General features: G+C 47.1%; 1 protein-coding gene across 9 annotated transcripts in view; it reads left to right on the forward strand.

The window, feature by feature from the left end:
- The window catches only part of RPS6KA2 (ribosomal protein S6 kinase A2), a 367,321-nt gene that overhangs the window by 278,489 nt on the left and 73,060 nt on the right, over positions 1-15,772 (forward strand). For all 9 annotated transcript variants that reach the window (XR_011434455.1, XR_011434456.1, XM_023633075.2 and 6 more), the window contains 3 exons: positions 9,535-9,615; positions 12,462-12,541; positions 15,552-15,658. Coding sequence is in view for 7 of the 9 variants with exons in the window: in XM_023633075.2 (XP_023488843.1) it covers positions 9,535-9,615; positions 12,462-12,541; positions 15,552-15,658 (268 nt within the window). In the remaining 2 variants the exon portion in view is untranslated. The remainder of the gene's footprint in view (positions 1-9,534; positions 9,616-12,461; positions 12,542-15,551; positions 15,659-15,772) is intronic.

Consider the following 15,772-nt stretch of genomic DNA (forward strand, 5'->3'; position numbering starts at 1 on the left):
ACCCTACAGTGTTGTTGATGTGAGGATTAAGTTTCTTATTGCATGTAGAGTACTGCCGGCTCAGCAAAGGCTGGGTAAGTGTCACCTGTGTTCATGTTTGCTCCTTTTCTCCATGAAAATTGGCCTTGGAGTTGTTAGGACTTTTCTTGTCTGGGTTTTGTTTAGGTCCAATTGAGTGGGGGAGTGAGAAGGAAGGTTGAACGTTAATTACCATCTGGTTAGAAAGAATGATGCCTTAGTTCAGCCCTATCCCCTCCAGCTACACCCTGAAGAGCCTACGATTGTGTCAGTTACTAAGGATGACAGCAAGACCTATAGGAGATCCTGAGCAAACAGATTTCTTTTTTTTTTTTTCTTTATTGAGTTATTGATAGGTTACAATCTTGTGAAATTTCAGTTGTACATTAATGCTGAGCAAACAGATTTCTTGATGGACACAGGCACCTTCATAGAGACCACAGACACCTACCCACAGGAGGGTCCCTAAGTACAATTCTCTTGTTTCCATGGACCATTCTCCACAACGCGCAGAGAGTTCCTGCTATGAATATTTTTTGCAATGATAATTTTCTCGTAGGACTTCACCTGTGTTTTCATGCCTGATTAATTTTTCAACCATTTTCCCTGTAAATCAACTTTCTAAGCCCAAAGGGGAGACACTCCCTGCTTTGAAGGAAATCAGTTATATCCTGTTGATTCTAAAGGAAAAAAAGGTACTCTGGCATAATCTCTTTTGTTTAGCAAGTTAAGTAACTACTAGGCACTTATGGTCATTTCGCATATGTTTCTTGTCAGCAGTGGGTGGGTTACTGTGGTGGCCTGGCCCGCGAGGAAGGAGGCAAACGGACCAGAACAACGCATTCTGAGCTTGTGGGATTCAGTCGGAGCCCCGTTTCTGTTAATCCTCATCCTTTCTTTAAAAGCAGAGCTCTGATGACATCACTGGGAATGTCAACAGATGCGCTGGGGGATGCAGAAGTGTCTGTGGTGACGAGGATGGAAATGCATGGATTACATTCACATTGATTACAACATCTTGAAATAGTCCCCAGTCGGAGTTAGCCCGGTTGCTTTCAAACCTCAGGATGTTATTTTCAGCACCATTTTATTTATTTCCTTTTCTCTTACGCTGAGATGCTTCGTTTAAAAACACTGACTTACTCAGAAACTCAGCTTCCATCAGTGCCTTAGTTTGAACAGATCTTTTTTCTACCCTAATGGATTTATGTCATTTGATTCACCTTTGGATGACTGCAGATTCCTGGGGGCGGCGGGGGAGAGGGGAAGGAAGGTGCATTCCAAGCACACGTTTTAAGCGCTCCTATTGGTATTATTATTAACCTTACTTTACAAGTGGGGAAACTGAGGCACAGAGCAGCGAAGCCATGCACTCAGAGTCACATGACTTGGAGGTGGGGGAGTCAGAATCCCGTGCTCTTCCCATGATAACAGGCACCTGGGACCCAGCCCCTCCCTGCCACACCAGGGCGTCATTTCCTCATCAGAAAGCCACATCCTGGTTAATTATACTTAGGATATTTACGTACTTAGAGGATATTTACTATTCAGGGGATTTATTCTCTAAACAGATGGTCAAGACGAAAAGTAAAATGGAAATGACTCCCCTTAACATCTTTGACTTCTCTCTTTCTCCCGCCCTCTGGGAGATGCCTGTACTGTAGGTAAACATCATCCTCATGTAAGAGGCACTCCAGTTCATTATTATACGCCACCTGTGTGCCCTGGGGTCCTTTATATGTTTGTTTCTACCGGAATTGCATTTCTTGAATTGTATGTAGGTAAAAAGCAGGAAATCCATTTTTTTTTCACTACTTGTCATCTTTAATGCCTGTGCAGTATAAATACAGAGGAGAAATGGGCTGAGGATTTATCCAAGGAAAGATTCTCTGGTCAAGAAGTTAGTTACATAACCACGTCAGTCTTGTTTTAAATAATTTAGTATAGAGAAATAGACAAATCTTGGGGAGTTATGCCTGATATGGTCATCAACGTGGTTAACATTTTTTGTTATTTATGGTTTTCTCCCTTTCTTTTTTCTCTGGAGTTGTGGACAATACAAAGTTCTGGCCACCCCATGTTTAGCAATACAACTTCTCACAAGAGGCCCCTTTTTGGTCTGAATTAGACCTTTGGAGGCTAACAGATGTCAGGTGAAGGTGGATTTTTATTTTGCATCTGGGAGACTTCTCAGGATGTAATTTCCGACCTGGTAGGTTCTTGTGGGCAAAGGAAGGAAGTGGCTAGCAGTGGTCACTCAGCCAGGCAGAGCCTGCGTTCGTCACCCACCTGGTGTACGGACTCCACTTCTAAGTCTCAGGCCCACACTTTGTGTATCTGCTCAGTCTTCCGAATCCTTACAGCTGTGCTGCCTCGAGCACCAAGATGTCCTATGTCATCGCCGAGCTTGCCTGTGACCGAAGCAGTCCACAGAGCGCTGTGTGCAGCTGCCCACAGCAGTGTGTGCAGAAGCCTGTCCCCTGTCGTCCCTAAGGGCTGCACATCCAGCATCCCTTCCCACGACCCCATGCTTTCCTAGGTGTACTTACTAGCTGCTCACTTCTCATCTTCACAGTGACTCAGAGTTGCATTTATTCTTATCTTACCCTTAATTTTTCTGGAAATACCATCTCTATGTAATATTATGTAATGTAATGTAATACGGTATATAATGTAATATAAAGGTAATGTATCTTGATGGAAGTAATTTAAAAATCAGACAAATTCAGGCAATGGTGTCCAACTCTAAGGAGAGGGTTTCGGGCCCACCCTCGTTACTGATGGAGCCTTCCTAGGTAAATCCATCCTCCAGAATAAGTTCATTGTTCTTGCCAGGGATTCTTGTGAAGCTGGCAGTTGCCAAGTCTTCCGAGATCGATTTCATGAGCATTTGCCCGCCTGGCTTTATAAGATGTGTTGGCCCTTTTACAGGGAGTTTTGGTGGCTCACATGGTGGGGGGGATGCAGCTGCTCAGAGGCAGCCCCGAGGTTTACAGCTGCTCAGCCCCAGTGTGCGGATCACCAGCTGGCTGGCAAAATGGGGCCTGCTTGCATTTTGGTTTCTCCCTTGCCAGGAGATCTCAAAGGGCTATGGATATTGAGATATTTTGTTAGGACTGAAAAGAACATCAACCAACTTTTTAACTCCTAAAACTGCAGAACAGGCCAAGTAGTTAAGGAAGTGAAATCAAAAGGATGGAGCGTCTTGAACCCTAAATTCCTCATGAGCACAAAGGAGTAGGTGCACCTGACATTGGCTGAGGGAGTGTGGGGCTTGGAAGTTGTGAAGACGCGGGTCTGACCCCAAAAACAAAAGGGCTTCCAGAAAGTAGCTCTAGTTTTGTGCTGTGTGGTGTCCGGTGGGATCATCTCACCATGTGCTTCCTCCCCGATTTTCCTGGGGAGGAAACCATGCCCTTCCCAGAAGGATGAATTTATAGATTCCTCCGCCTTCATCTCAGCCCCAGGGGTGGCCATGGACTATGATGACTGAAGGACGCATGAAGGTCACTGCTGGCACCAGGAGGTGCAGATTGCCCTACAGAACAGAGCAAATTGTCAAAACCACATCACCCTAATCCTGTATGTCACAGGTCAGCCAGAATTACAGGGTTGGTTCGAAGTACAAAACAATTTTAATTTATCCCCAATGTCTACAGTTTTATAGTGAATCTCAAAATGGCCTAGAACATTTTTCGTTTTACATCCATAGTAGCAAGCCCCACTCAATTCCAGACTCACGTGTCAAATACCAGAGAATAAATACCACAGAGAGGCCACGGCCTGGCTCCAGATTCTGCATGAACTCCCCAACAGGAGATTGCTGGCGACGTTCTGCTTCAGGCTGGCATGGGTGGTCTTTGACTCCCGCCTTCCTACAACTCTCACAATTTCTACAATTCGTTGACTCAGTAGCAATGGAAGGATGAAGGAAGCATCTCTCTGGGCTTTCGTTTTCACGCGTCTAGATCTTAGGACTCCAAACCCATCGGGAACCCTAGCTGTCCACGAGGCAGCTTCAACATACTCAGCATCAGAAAATGAAGCATTTGCTCTCAATGGCTGTTTCTGTTGGTGGAAGGACCACTCCGTGGTTACCAGTCAAAAGCCAGGCGTTTCCCTCCATCTCTGGATCTGGCCCACCAGTGACTGCCGCCATGAAGAGCAGGCAGTGGTGAGGTCAGCGTGTGGAGCTCTGCCCGGCAGAGCCAGAATTTGCACAGACCTGGAGATCTCCCCCATAACCTCTGGAGAGCCAGTCTCACACGAATTGTTTCACATATGAGGGGCACTGCCTGGGGTGATGACTATCCTTTGACATCTTGTTGGCTTGTTCCTGCCTTGGTCTATGGAAGCTAGGCAGGCTCAGTTCTGTAGCTGGTTATCAGCAGCGATAAAATCCTGCCCTGGAGGGAACACAGCCTTTCCCCGTCTCCTCCTCCCTGGACCCCATATATGCTTGGGTTTGGCCAATTTATGCCTGGGGAGTCAGTCTTACAAAACACGTTTGTGAAATGTCTTCCCCGAAATGATGTGTTTAATCTGCATTACATGACGTTCACTGTCAGGGCTGGATTCTTGATTTATTTCTCTATTATTTCAGATATGATAAGAGTATTTAAATATTGTGTTTATTTAGGCTCCTGGCCCTTTTTTCTGTTTGTTTCAGATAATCTCTAAATTGTTTGCCTTTTAATTTTATGATCTTTTTGGACGGGCAATTTGTAGATGTTTTGTAACTCAACCTATCACTCTTTCCTATGTTATTTCTTCCATTGCTTTTATTAAAACAAGATTCCCACCCAGGCCTCAGATAGGTATTCATCTTTGTTATCACTTTCTAATCCAAGGGAACGAGCTGAGTTAGGAGAGCATCCTGATGAAGTCACACAGCCGCTGCCATAGAATTTTCTCTCTGGTGTGTAACTGCGGTCATGTTTAATATCAAACTCTCTTATTTCTATCTATGTCATAAACTACTTTTTTCAAGAATCAGTGGATGAAATATGTTTTCATTAAGAAGTATATCAAAACTTCTAAAAGTCACACCGAGAGAATCACCCAGAGATGTGACATCTTCTCCGGTTTTATTCACCCCACTGCATCCCAGACCCAGCTTCCTGCATCTCTCCAGGGACAGACGTGGCCACAGCAGCATCATTCCCTGACAGATGACTCGCTGCTCTCACAAGGCCAGCCGCGACCGCCTGAAGGAGGGGTCTTACCCACAGACAGTCTCTCGGGCATTTGCTGCCGCCGGACTCGCTTTCTTTCACGTTTCTGGAGGTCTCTACCTCCATCTTCTCCTGATCATCCACACTGCTGACCAGAGAATGGTGAACCACCCCCCCACAATGAGCCACACCCCCCATGAGATCCTTGCATGGACCTCTTCCCATCCTGTGCGTCTCCTGGGCTGGCCCCTGGAAGCCCACAGTGCTAGCTGGGAGATGAGGCCTGTGAGCCCACGTTGCAGCACAGCTCCAGGCCGACCTGTCTTACTGACCCTTGCACGTCCCTGTCACCCTAACACGACCAGCCTGCAGGTGGCCCTCTTCTCTCCCCACCTAGAGCTTCTTCCCTACCCATTGCCCAGGCTGGAGGGCCAGAATGATACAACTCTCTCCTAGTCCAAGCGGCTAAGAGGTCACTAGGTCTCTGTGTTCTAACCCCCTGGACTCTGGCCCCAGGTCCCACATGCATGCAGAGGTGATCAACCCTCCAGGGGCCTCCCCTGCTGCCTTCTTTACAATCTAGCCCCCAGATTCTTACTTCCTGGGGTCAGAGCCTGCAGCTTTGTGGGCCTCATGTCGCACGAGAAAGACTGATAAATAGTGGTGGAAAAGGCACAGGATGAAAGAAGAGAGGCGGGAGGAAAAGGAAATCCAAGGCCAGGTTGCAAGAATTTTGACTTCACCGTTCAGTTGTCCAGTTTCTAAAGGAGCTGGGAAGACCCACCCCATCTCTGGATCCGTGTCTTCTCACCTTACAAGGATCCCTTGCTCTGCCTTCAACACCTCCACCAAATTTGCTGTTGTAGGACTATTTTCTGGTTACTTTACATAGAAAAGAAAAGGTCCACTGACCAAAACTCGAATGCAGATCACTAAGATATTAACGCACAAATGATAAACAGGAAAGGCGAGATTAATTCTACGACAGAGCCCCCTGAAAAGGTTTTCACGCAATTACTGTGATCAGAGAGAGAAAAGGAATCTCTGAGCTCAGGGAGCATTGCTCCAGAGACAAAACCAGCGATATGAAATTGCATTCAGTAAAAGCGCTCAGCAACCATCTGAACCCCAAACGCCGGCTCCACTTCCGTCACTTGGGTAACAGTTTCCATTCACAACCGTTGCTCATGAGACCTTTCCAGCCGAGATTGCTTTGTTTCTCTGTGGTCCTCCCCGAGTATCTTGTCTTCTGTGCTGGCATCTGCTCCGAGTGGTGACAGTGCTCTGCCACCTGGTGGGTGCACCCAGTGGAAAGGTGACTGGCAGGGATCTGCTCCCTGCTGCGCCAGCCAGCTGTCTGGCTTTGAGCACCCGCTTTTCTCTACCACGAGCCTCAGTCTGCTCTCCTGTGAAACAGCAGGCTTGCATTATGTGCTCCCCGAGGTCTTTCCAGCAACAAAGTTCTATTCCATTAGTCTAGCCAAAAGGAGGACCCACCATGTGTCACCCTGGGCGTGGACGATGATAAGCTGGACCCCACACCCCTCTGCCTGGTGCTTTGGTCCTGGGGGATCATAGCTGCATGGGACACAGAGCAGGCTGGCGATGGGCTGTGGAGATGCTGCTGGGTGACCTGCAGATCTGCCCACAGCTTCGCCTCCTGTGTGCCAACTCTCAGCCCTTCCAGATTCTGAGGGATTTGGGGCCACTGTGATTACAAGGGTCTGGTGTTACTACAGGAACAGACGAGCAGTGGGGCAGAACGGAAAGACCAGAGCAAGCCGTGGAATCTTATCATACAGTGAAGCTAACTCCACCAATGACAATAGATGGAGCACAGCACTTGCTGTGGGGCCAGCACGGTTGTAAGTGTTTCACACACGTTAATTCATTCCCTTCTCACAGTATTCCTGTGAGATGGGTACCCTATCATCCCCATTTCACAGATGAGGAAACTGAGCAGAGAGCAGCCCACAATGTGTGAGTGACAGACACAGGATGTAAACCCAGGCTGGAAGCTCAAGAGTCACCCTCCACCACCAGGCTACTCTGTCATAGACTGTCGGGGAGCGTACCATGGTCATGGCACCAAAGCTCAGCTGGACTCCGGAAAGCCTGGACACCTGAATGCAAATGGTGAAACTAGAGTTAACAGAGCAAAATGTAGCAGGCTGTCCTTGTGACCCGGGAGTGAGGCAGGACTTCTTTTTTCTTTAATTGTGATAAAATATGTATAATATAATATTGGTCCTTTTAACCATTTGTAAGTGGCATTAAAAACATTCTCAATATTGTGTAACCGTCACTACTATCTATACCCAAAACTTTTCATCTTCCCAAACAGAAACTCTGTCACTATTAAACAGCAACTCCCCATTCCCCCTCCCCCAGCCCCAGCACCCACTGTTCTGCTTTCTGTGTCTATGAATTTGATGACTCTAAGTACCTCATCTAAGCAGAATCATATAATATTTCTCCTTTTGTGTCTGCCTTCTTTCATTTAGCGTAATGTTTTCAAGGTTCATCCATATTGTAGTGTGTATCAGAATTTTATCCCTTTTTAAGGCTGAATAATATTCCATTGTATGGAAGCACCACATTTTGTTTATCCATTCACTCACTGACGGACACTTGGGTTGCCTCCATCTTTTGGTGGTTGTGAATAATGCTGCTGTGAACACGGGAGTACAAGTATCTGTTAAAGTCTCCATTTTCAGTCCTTTTACATAAATACTTAGGAGTGGAATTGCTAGGTCCTATAGTAGTTGTATGTTTAACCTTTTGAGGAACCGCCAAGCTGTTTCCCACAGCAGCTGCACCATCTTGCATTCCCACCAACGGCTCCACAGTGTTCCCACCGCTCCATGTCCTTGCCAACGCTTATTTTCTTTCTTTCTTTCTTTTTTTTTTTTTTATTATAGCCATCCTTAGACAAGGACTTCTTAAATAAAACTTTAAAAGTATATATCACAAGACCAAAAAAAGGGTGAATGTAAATGCCTGGCCCAGTGGTGCATTACTTACCATACTTGTCTCACTTGTGAATGCTTAAGGAAGTTTCTGCCAGCACTTACATGGGCCCGTGTGAGGTCACTGGATGCTGCCCTGGGTGGACCAGTTCACTTGTGGGAATTTGCAATTGTTCTTATTCTCAAATGGTAATCCTTCTTTGTTTATTTTTGCCTCAAAACTAATTACATCTGTATTGGCAGATGGCTAAGCTTGGGACCATGTGAGGACCAAAAAGAATCATGTTGTAGCTGGTTATAACACACTAAATTTTAAAAAGTCTACATAGTTATCCTCAGGGAGAGAGAAAAAGAAGGACTCTTCCTCTTGATTTCCAGTTCCATCAGAAATGAGAAAAATGCATTTTGCAGCCCTAAATGACTCAAGCAAGGATCACATGAGTATGCTGACACTCCCGGATGAAGGACTGTTAGGAACCCACAGCCATTGGAGGCCAAAATGTCATGCTGCAGGTGACATTACTTACAAAGGGCCATGTGGGTCTTTACAATGAAAGATCCGTGACTTGTCGCCTTAACCACGTCATCCAGTTCAGCTTCACTTAGCAAGCTAACACAGCATCGTCACCGCGGCTGCTGCAAGCTTAGGTGCACAGCATCTCCTGGCAGGTATTTTTGCCAAAAATGTTTAGCCTCAATCTTATACAGCCTCTGGACCTAACCTTGGTCTACAGGAAATAAAGGATTAGAGCAACAGTAAAGCAACAATTGGACAAACCCAGTGGACCAGTCTGCAGGAGAGCTCGCCTGCACTTATTGAAAAGTCTACGAAAAAGCACAGGGAGAAGAAAAGAAGTGCAACTCTTCTATCCTAGCAGCAAAAAGAATAGAGAAAGATAACAACCGAATATAATGTGTGAACCTTTTCTGGATCCTAGGTTAGAAAAAATTATAGCAGCTGTCAATGACATGGGCCGGGGGTGGAATATGGATTGGATATTGGGTGATATTATGGAATGATTGCTCATTTCCTTAGAGGTGGCAGTCATGTTAGTTATGTGAGAGATTGTCCTTATTCTTAGGAAATGCTGTGTGCAAATGCACCCAAGGATCAAGTGGCATTGTGTGGACAATTTATTGTCAGATTTTTTACCAAAATGTGTGTATGTGTGGAGACAGCACAAATGTATTAACACAATTCTTGAGTCTAGTGGAGGATTTAGGGATAATCATCATTATTTCTGCTTTTGTACGTGTTTGAAAATTTTTGTAACAATCAGTTGGGGGAATTGTTTATATCTGATGTTTTGTATTCCATGTTCTCCAGAACTCTCATTCCTCCTCTTGAAAGCCTTCGTTTTCCTGTTTTGCAGTTCGGGACCGAGTGAGATCAAAGATGGAGAGAGACATTTTGGCAGAAGTGAATCACCCTTTCATTGTCAAGCTTCATTATGGTAAATAGCGTAAAAAATAACCTACTTTTGAGAGAACCTAGGGCAGCGTTCCCCAAAACAAAGGAAATTGAGGAAAAAGAATAATCAGATGAAAACCCTCCCTATGTCAGAGCGTCAGTCCTGTCTGGGGAGGGTTATCTCCTCTCCTACTTCCTTAATCTCTTGCCTTCTTCTTCTCTCAGGGAGCAAGACACGTGATTTTCATCTCAAAGACCTACTCCGAGGGGCTCTATGTTATCATTAATTAAATTATCGTCATTGATAAAGTGCTAAAATAAAAAAAAACCGGTCTCTTGACCTACATGGGAATGAATCTGTGACACATTTTTGTATTGTTTCAGAATAAAATGCTTTATCACCCAATAATTTCTCTCAACCAGAACGGTAACACGCCCTACATTTTAAGCAAATCCCATATTTCAAGCATTTTAAAGACCATAGCTCATTGAACCCTCAAAACTTCCTTTCCGGGTAGATAAGTGTTTCCATTTTCCCAAAGAGAAAACTGAGGCTCAGATCACATAATGGACCCCAGGCCACATGTCTGTGGTGCCACACAAATCCTCTTAGCTTGCTTTCTGCCTTGTTTTTTTTTTTTTTTTTTTTTTTTGAGGAAGATTAGCCCTGAGCTGACACCTGCTGCCAATCCTCCTCTTTTTGCTGAGGAAGACTGGCCCTGAGCTAACATCCATGCCCATCTTCCTCTACTTTATATATGGGACACCTACCATAGCATGACTTTTGCCAAGCCGTGCCATGTCCACACCCGGGATCCGAACTGGCAAACCCCGGGCCACTGAGAAGGGGAGCATGCACACTTAACTGCTGCGCCACCGGGCCAGCCCCCTGCTTTCTGCCTTTTTATGTCCTCAGAGAAGCAATAGTGAAATCTTCAAATTAAAAATGATTAATGAAATGGCAACTCCAGCGTCGTGCCAGACTGCCTTAAAGTTTACTACCCAGTTGAGTAAGGGATGTGAGTCCAGTACAGAAAGAACAGAAGGAAACTGTGCCTGTTGTTTCAAAGGCACCAGGGGAGGGTGGAATGGTGGGAGATTGTCGTGGGACATACACAGATCGGCAGCAAAGGCATAAACACGCGCCCGAAGGTAGGAGAGCGGAGACTTCTAGCTCTTTGCTGGCTAATTTCTGATATTACTAAGACAACTGTTCAGTCTTGTGGGGAAGTTCTGTGGCCTCTGGTTTCACAAATAATAAAAGCAAATATGGATGTGAGCTTGCCGGAAGCCGGGTGGTGACCGTTACCCCCAGGCCTGTGCGCAGGTGTCCTGGGATCTGGTCCCACGGCGGACGGCTGGGAGGCTGCCCCCCCCCCCCCATTACATTGCTGCCTCCACCGCTGCTGACTCACAGGTGTCAGATCCAATCCCGGGTGTCATTTCAGTTGGTTTCCAGGGTGTTTTGCTAAAGAAGTTAAGAACTGGGCATCTTACAAAGATGTTTATAGGCATCCCCTCTGTTGCCTCTGTGGTTGATCAGAAGACACTTGTTCTCCTTCTGCCCTTCAAGGCTCTGATAGAGCATGTAATCCAGGCTTCAGTTCTCACCATTCTGACAAAGAGTTTTCTGGTTAGAAGCCAAACGTTTCTAAAACTCCAACATTGATAATGCTTCTAGGACTTACTTTTAGAAAACTAAAAGTTTTCAAGGACCAAGGGATATTAGGACCCCTTCCAGCCATCCTCCCTACGTATATAAAGTAGACGGCAGATGATAAGTCATCAAAACATTGAACTACCATCCAGTAGTAAGAGCGAGTGGTTTCTCTTGACCCTCACATGGCGTGCAGCCCCCTCTTGACGCAGGCATGCCCTTGCTGAGTGGTGGGCGAGAGCTGAAACAAGCAACGCACTATCACTGTGGCACACAGCCGTCAAACCCAGACCCCAGGGCCATGAAGTACGAGTAGCCGTGCCAGCCGGTCACCAATGCCGCCGTCCAAGAAGGAATCAGATGACTGATGCCTGAACCCTGAGTCCTACAGAATGCAGTTCTGTTGAAAGGAGAGGAGACTGTCCAGACATGGTCAGGGCTGTCATCCTGCGCCTCACCAAGCACCCACAGCAAAAGCCGACTCTGCAGTGAGACCCAGCTGAACCCAAAGCCCTGTATTAATAGTGGCGATAGTGAGAGCAAGTGGGAACATCCAAATACTTCTCTCTTCTGTATCTTTCAATCCCCTTTGTGATTCAAAAAGGAAAAAGGGAAGGAAGGGAGGAAGGAAGGAAAGAAAGAAGGGAGGGAGGGAGGAAGGCAGGATAGGAGAGAGGGAGGGAGGGAAGGACGGGAGAAAAAAGAAAGAAAGGAGAAAAAAATCTCCAGACTCTTTAATAAAAGTGAGCAAGACAGATGGGGGCTGGCCCCGTGGCCGAGTGGTTAAGTTCACGCGCTCCACTCCAGGCGGCCCAGTGTTTCGTTGGTTCGAATCCTGGGCGCGGACATGGCACTGCTCATCAAGCCACGCTGAGGCAGCGTCCCACATGCCACAACTAGAAGGACCCACAACGAAGAATATACAACTATGTACTGGGGGGCTTTGGGGAGAAAAAGGAAAAAAATAAAATCTTTAAAAAAAAAAAAAAGTGAGCGAGACAGAGCTCATTACCGTCCGCTCCCTTTCCCTGGTTTCTGCCCGGGAAGCTGTCTCCAACCGGTTTGGGTCCCGTTTCTGAAATGACCCCGCATCACAGACTACACAGTATTATTTGAGTCACAGAGAGACAGAGACAAGCTTTTTGCGCTGCAAAGAGACGGAACCCAAGGGAACATGTCCCCCAGGGGACCTCCTTAACGGCCGAGACGCTCAACTCTTTCTCCTTCCGCAGCCTTTCAGACGGAAGGAAAGCTCTACCTGATTCTGGACTTCCTGCGGGGTGGGGACCTCTTCACCAGGCTCTCCAAAGAGGTGAGCAGCCCTCCAGGAGGCGGCAGGCTGTGGGTTTCTGTCTAGAACCCGAGGGACAAAGAGGGATAGAGAGCGCTGAGGGGAGGAGGGTATGTGGTGTGTGCGTACGTGGGGTATGTGGGGTGCGTGGGAATCGTGTGTATGTCTGCATTTGCCTCTGGGTGTACTGTGTGATATGTTTGAGAGTGTATGTGTGTACACACATGCATGTATATGTGTGGTGTGTGTGTGCAGTGTGTGTGTTTGGTGTGGGAGGTGTTGGGGGGTGTGTGTGTGTATTCGTTTTAAAGAAGTCACACGAGTTGCACAAAGAAGAAATCCGTTGTCCTTGAAAGGTCTTGAGAAAACTGACTCTTCCGAAGACCCCTGTGAAGCTCTAGAACCTTCCGTTGCACTCTGTTCACTGCCCTTGTAGAGCAGATGGCAATGGAAACTCAGTTATGAAACACTGGGAAAGACTTTATTTCACAGTATCTTGCTTGCCGTGTAGGAAGATGCTGTTGACACGCTGACCGCGCCTCCTGGGAGCTGCTCCAGAAGCCTCTAATCGGGTCTTCAGACATGAGGTCTCCATGACCACCAGCCGCTTCACAACCCTAGAGTTTATCCTTGACCTTACCCTACCTAACATGGAACTTTCCAGAATGTTAGGCAGCGCAACATGAAAGCTGTCTGGCCCATAATTGACTTGAAGAGCTCTCTGCTTCATGGGATGGAAAAAACTAGCATTCTGCCCATGGCAACTCGAATACTGGGCTTTAGTCCTGATGATTCTGTGCAGGATGGCGGGATGTCCCTTCATCCAGAACAGAGGGTGGTGGGGGTGTCCCTTTATCCAGAACAGAGGGTGATGAAGACAGCACGTGTTACTACCACGCACAGGACAGGTTCCAGTCCTTCTGGCCCTCACCCCAGCATGGCAGTTTTCACTGGACTCTTAACAGTGGGTTCCAACTGTCCTCTCCCCTTTCTCCCCCTCCCACCTTTTTAGCAGGTGATCCCTCCATTCTGCAGGAAATTCTGAAGTGACCAGTAGATTGAGGTGGAGCCGGGTGGGTGTCCCAGAGACCTCGGGCTGCCCTCGCCCTGTTTTCAGACACTCCCTTTGGCAATGGCACAGCTGATATATTGGGCTCCTCGCAATATAGGTTGAAAGCTTGGGGCTGGAAAGATCAGATCCAAGTTCTACACAAGTCCCTGTGGGAGCAGGTGTCTGCTCGTTTAACGTGCCTCCTGCCTGTGCTCACACTTCCAAAGATGCCGAGTCCTTGAGACCTGCCAGTTGTCATCCGATATCTACTGATCTGACGCCTGCCCCTCTCATCTACAAGAAGTCAGCCCTTGGGTTTGGTGTTGTCCAGCATCCAGTATGACACAGTTATTGGGCTTCTTGACCAAAAGGCTACAATAATTAGCAAAAAGCCCTGTCACGCCTCACAACGGAGATATGGGTCTCCCATCAAACCCTTATTTCAGAGGAAAAGGAAAGTTATCAGGCATGGGCGCCCCAGATTCTTGGAGTTCATGGAAACACGTGGAAAGGATTTTCCTTTCGTTCTCTCTTTCAGTGAGTCCATTGGACAACATCCTTCCACATGTCGGTCACTATACTAACTGCCTTCAAGAACTCACATCAGTGGGTGTTTCATTTCTATGGAGACAGTATTTGTCAGCTGTACTTGGGGACACACTGAGAAGTCCCCTAAGACATGGACAAGTGGACAATTACAGTTGCACCAGAGCAGTAAACTGCAGACACACCCATGTTGGTTATATAGATAGATAAATCAGATGAAAGAGAATTTGCCAGCCAGCAGAATTTGACTCTAAGTAAGCCCACCCAATAAATTAACCAATTGAGAAAAGAAACACCCAACCAGGAAAGGTGCTGGTTGAGTGTGGAAGATGGAACAGGAGATCCCAGTGGCCGGAGGGGCAGCGAGGGTCGGCAGCACCCAAATGTCTCCGTCCAGGACCATGGGGCATATGTCCCTGCCCCGTGGGGAAGCATCCTTTTTGTGGAATGGATGCACTCCCTCTGCATCAGTCTGACGTATTCATCCTTCAATTCTCTGAACTGCCATCATCCCAATTCCATGCTACCAGGCAGCCTTCTGATTAGGCAGTGAGTTTTCATGTGTCCGCCTTCAGAGAGAATTCAGTGATGATATGGGCTTCTGGTCTCTGTGAAGCTGATTTCTCATGATGAATGTCAAAAATGGTTTCTGATCACCATCTGCCTTCCTAGAAGGTGACTGTAAAAAATGATGTGCTGGTTCTGACACCCCTGGGGAAAGGCAAATGTCACTATGAGACGATGACCGTGACGTCTGCCGGGCACTGTGGCCTTGTGTATGATTAGCTTCCTTGAATCAGAGTGTCCAACCCGTGGACCCTGACACCCCACGTGCCCTCTCCAACCAGCCTCCCCCAACTTGGGGCGCTCCCGCTGAATCTACACCATCTGTGTGTTGTATTTAGTAGAACTAATCCCACTTTGGGTGACCAGCAGTTACTGGTTTGCATCAGCCAAGGAGATGTCAAATTGGAGGGAGAAGGAATGAGATTTGAGATGCATTTTCCACGGCTCCTCATTGGGCCTTCACAGTGCGGTTTAGGTATTTGTATTAAAATGTGGTGAATTCACATCGGAAGCACTCATATTAAAATATAAACCCAGAAAGCACTCCAGAGCTGCATGATCTGTGGGGGCGAGAGGGATGGGGTGGAGAGGACTCTATCTAAGGGCTCCGCTCACAAGGCTAATTAAGGCATCTTTGCAAAGAAGGGCTCGTCTTCCTTTGCTGGTCTTAAAACTGTATAGAGAACACATGTTTCCAGGAGAGGAGGCAGCAGAGGATGGTTGGGGGGCCCCACGATCTTCTTCAGAGCAAAACCGACCCGAGGGTGTACTTAGAGGGGCTGAGTCGTGCTCTCTCTCTGGCAGAGTTCTTTAAAACAAGCCAATCGCAGGATGAGCTCAACAGCCTTGTTCTCTCTCACTCGCCAGGTCATGTTTACTGAGGAGGATGTCAAGTTCTACTTGGCTGAGCTGGCCTTAGCTTTAGATCACCTCCACGGGCTGGGCATCATCTACAGAGACCTGAAACCTGAGAAGTAAGTGAGAAAACAGGAGGGCGCGGTCCTCAACACCCCCCTTTCTTGCTGGCCCACATCGGTGGCCATTGCTCTGTATTTATGTCCCACGTCAGTGCACATCAGGAAGTTGGC

This window comes from Equus caballus, chromosome 31 (genome assembly GCF_041296265.1).
Source record: "Equus caballus isolate H_3958 breed thoroughbred chromosome 31, TB-T2T, whole genome shotgun sequence".
Classification (NCBI taxonomy): Eukaryota; Metazoa; Chordata; class Mammalia; order Perissodactyla; family Equidae; genus Equus; species Equus caballus.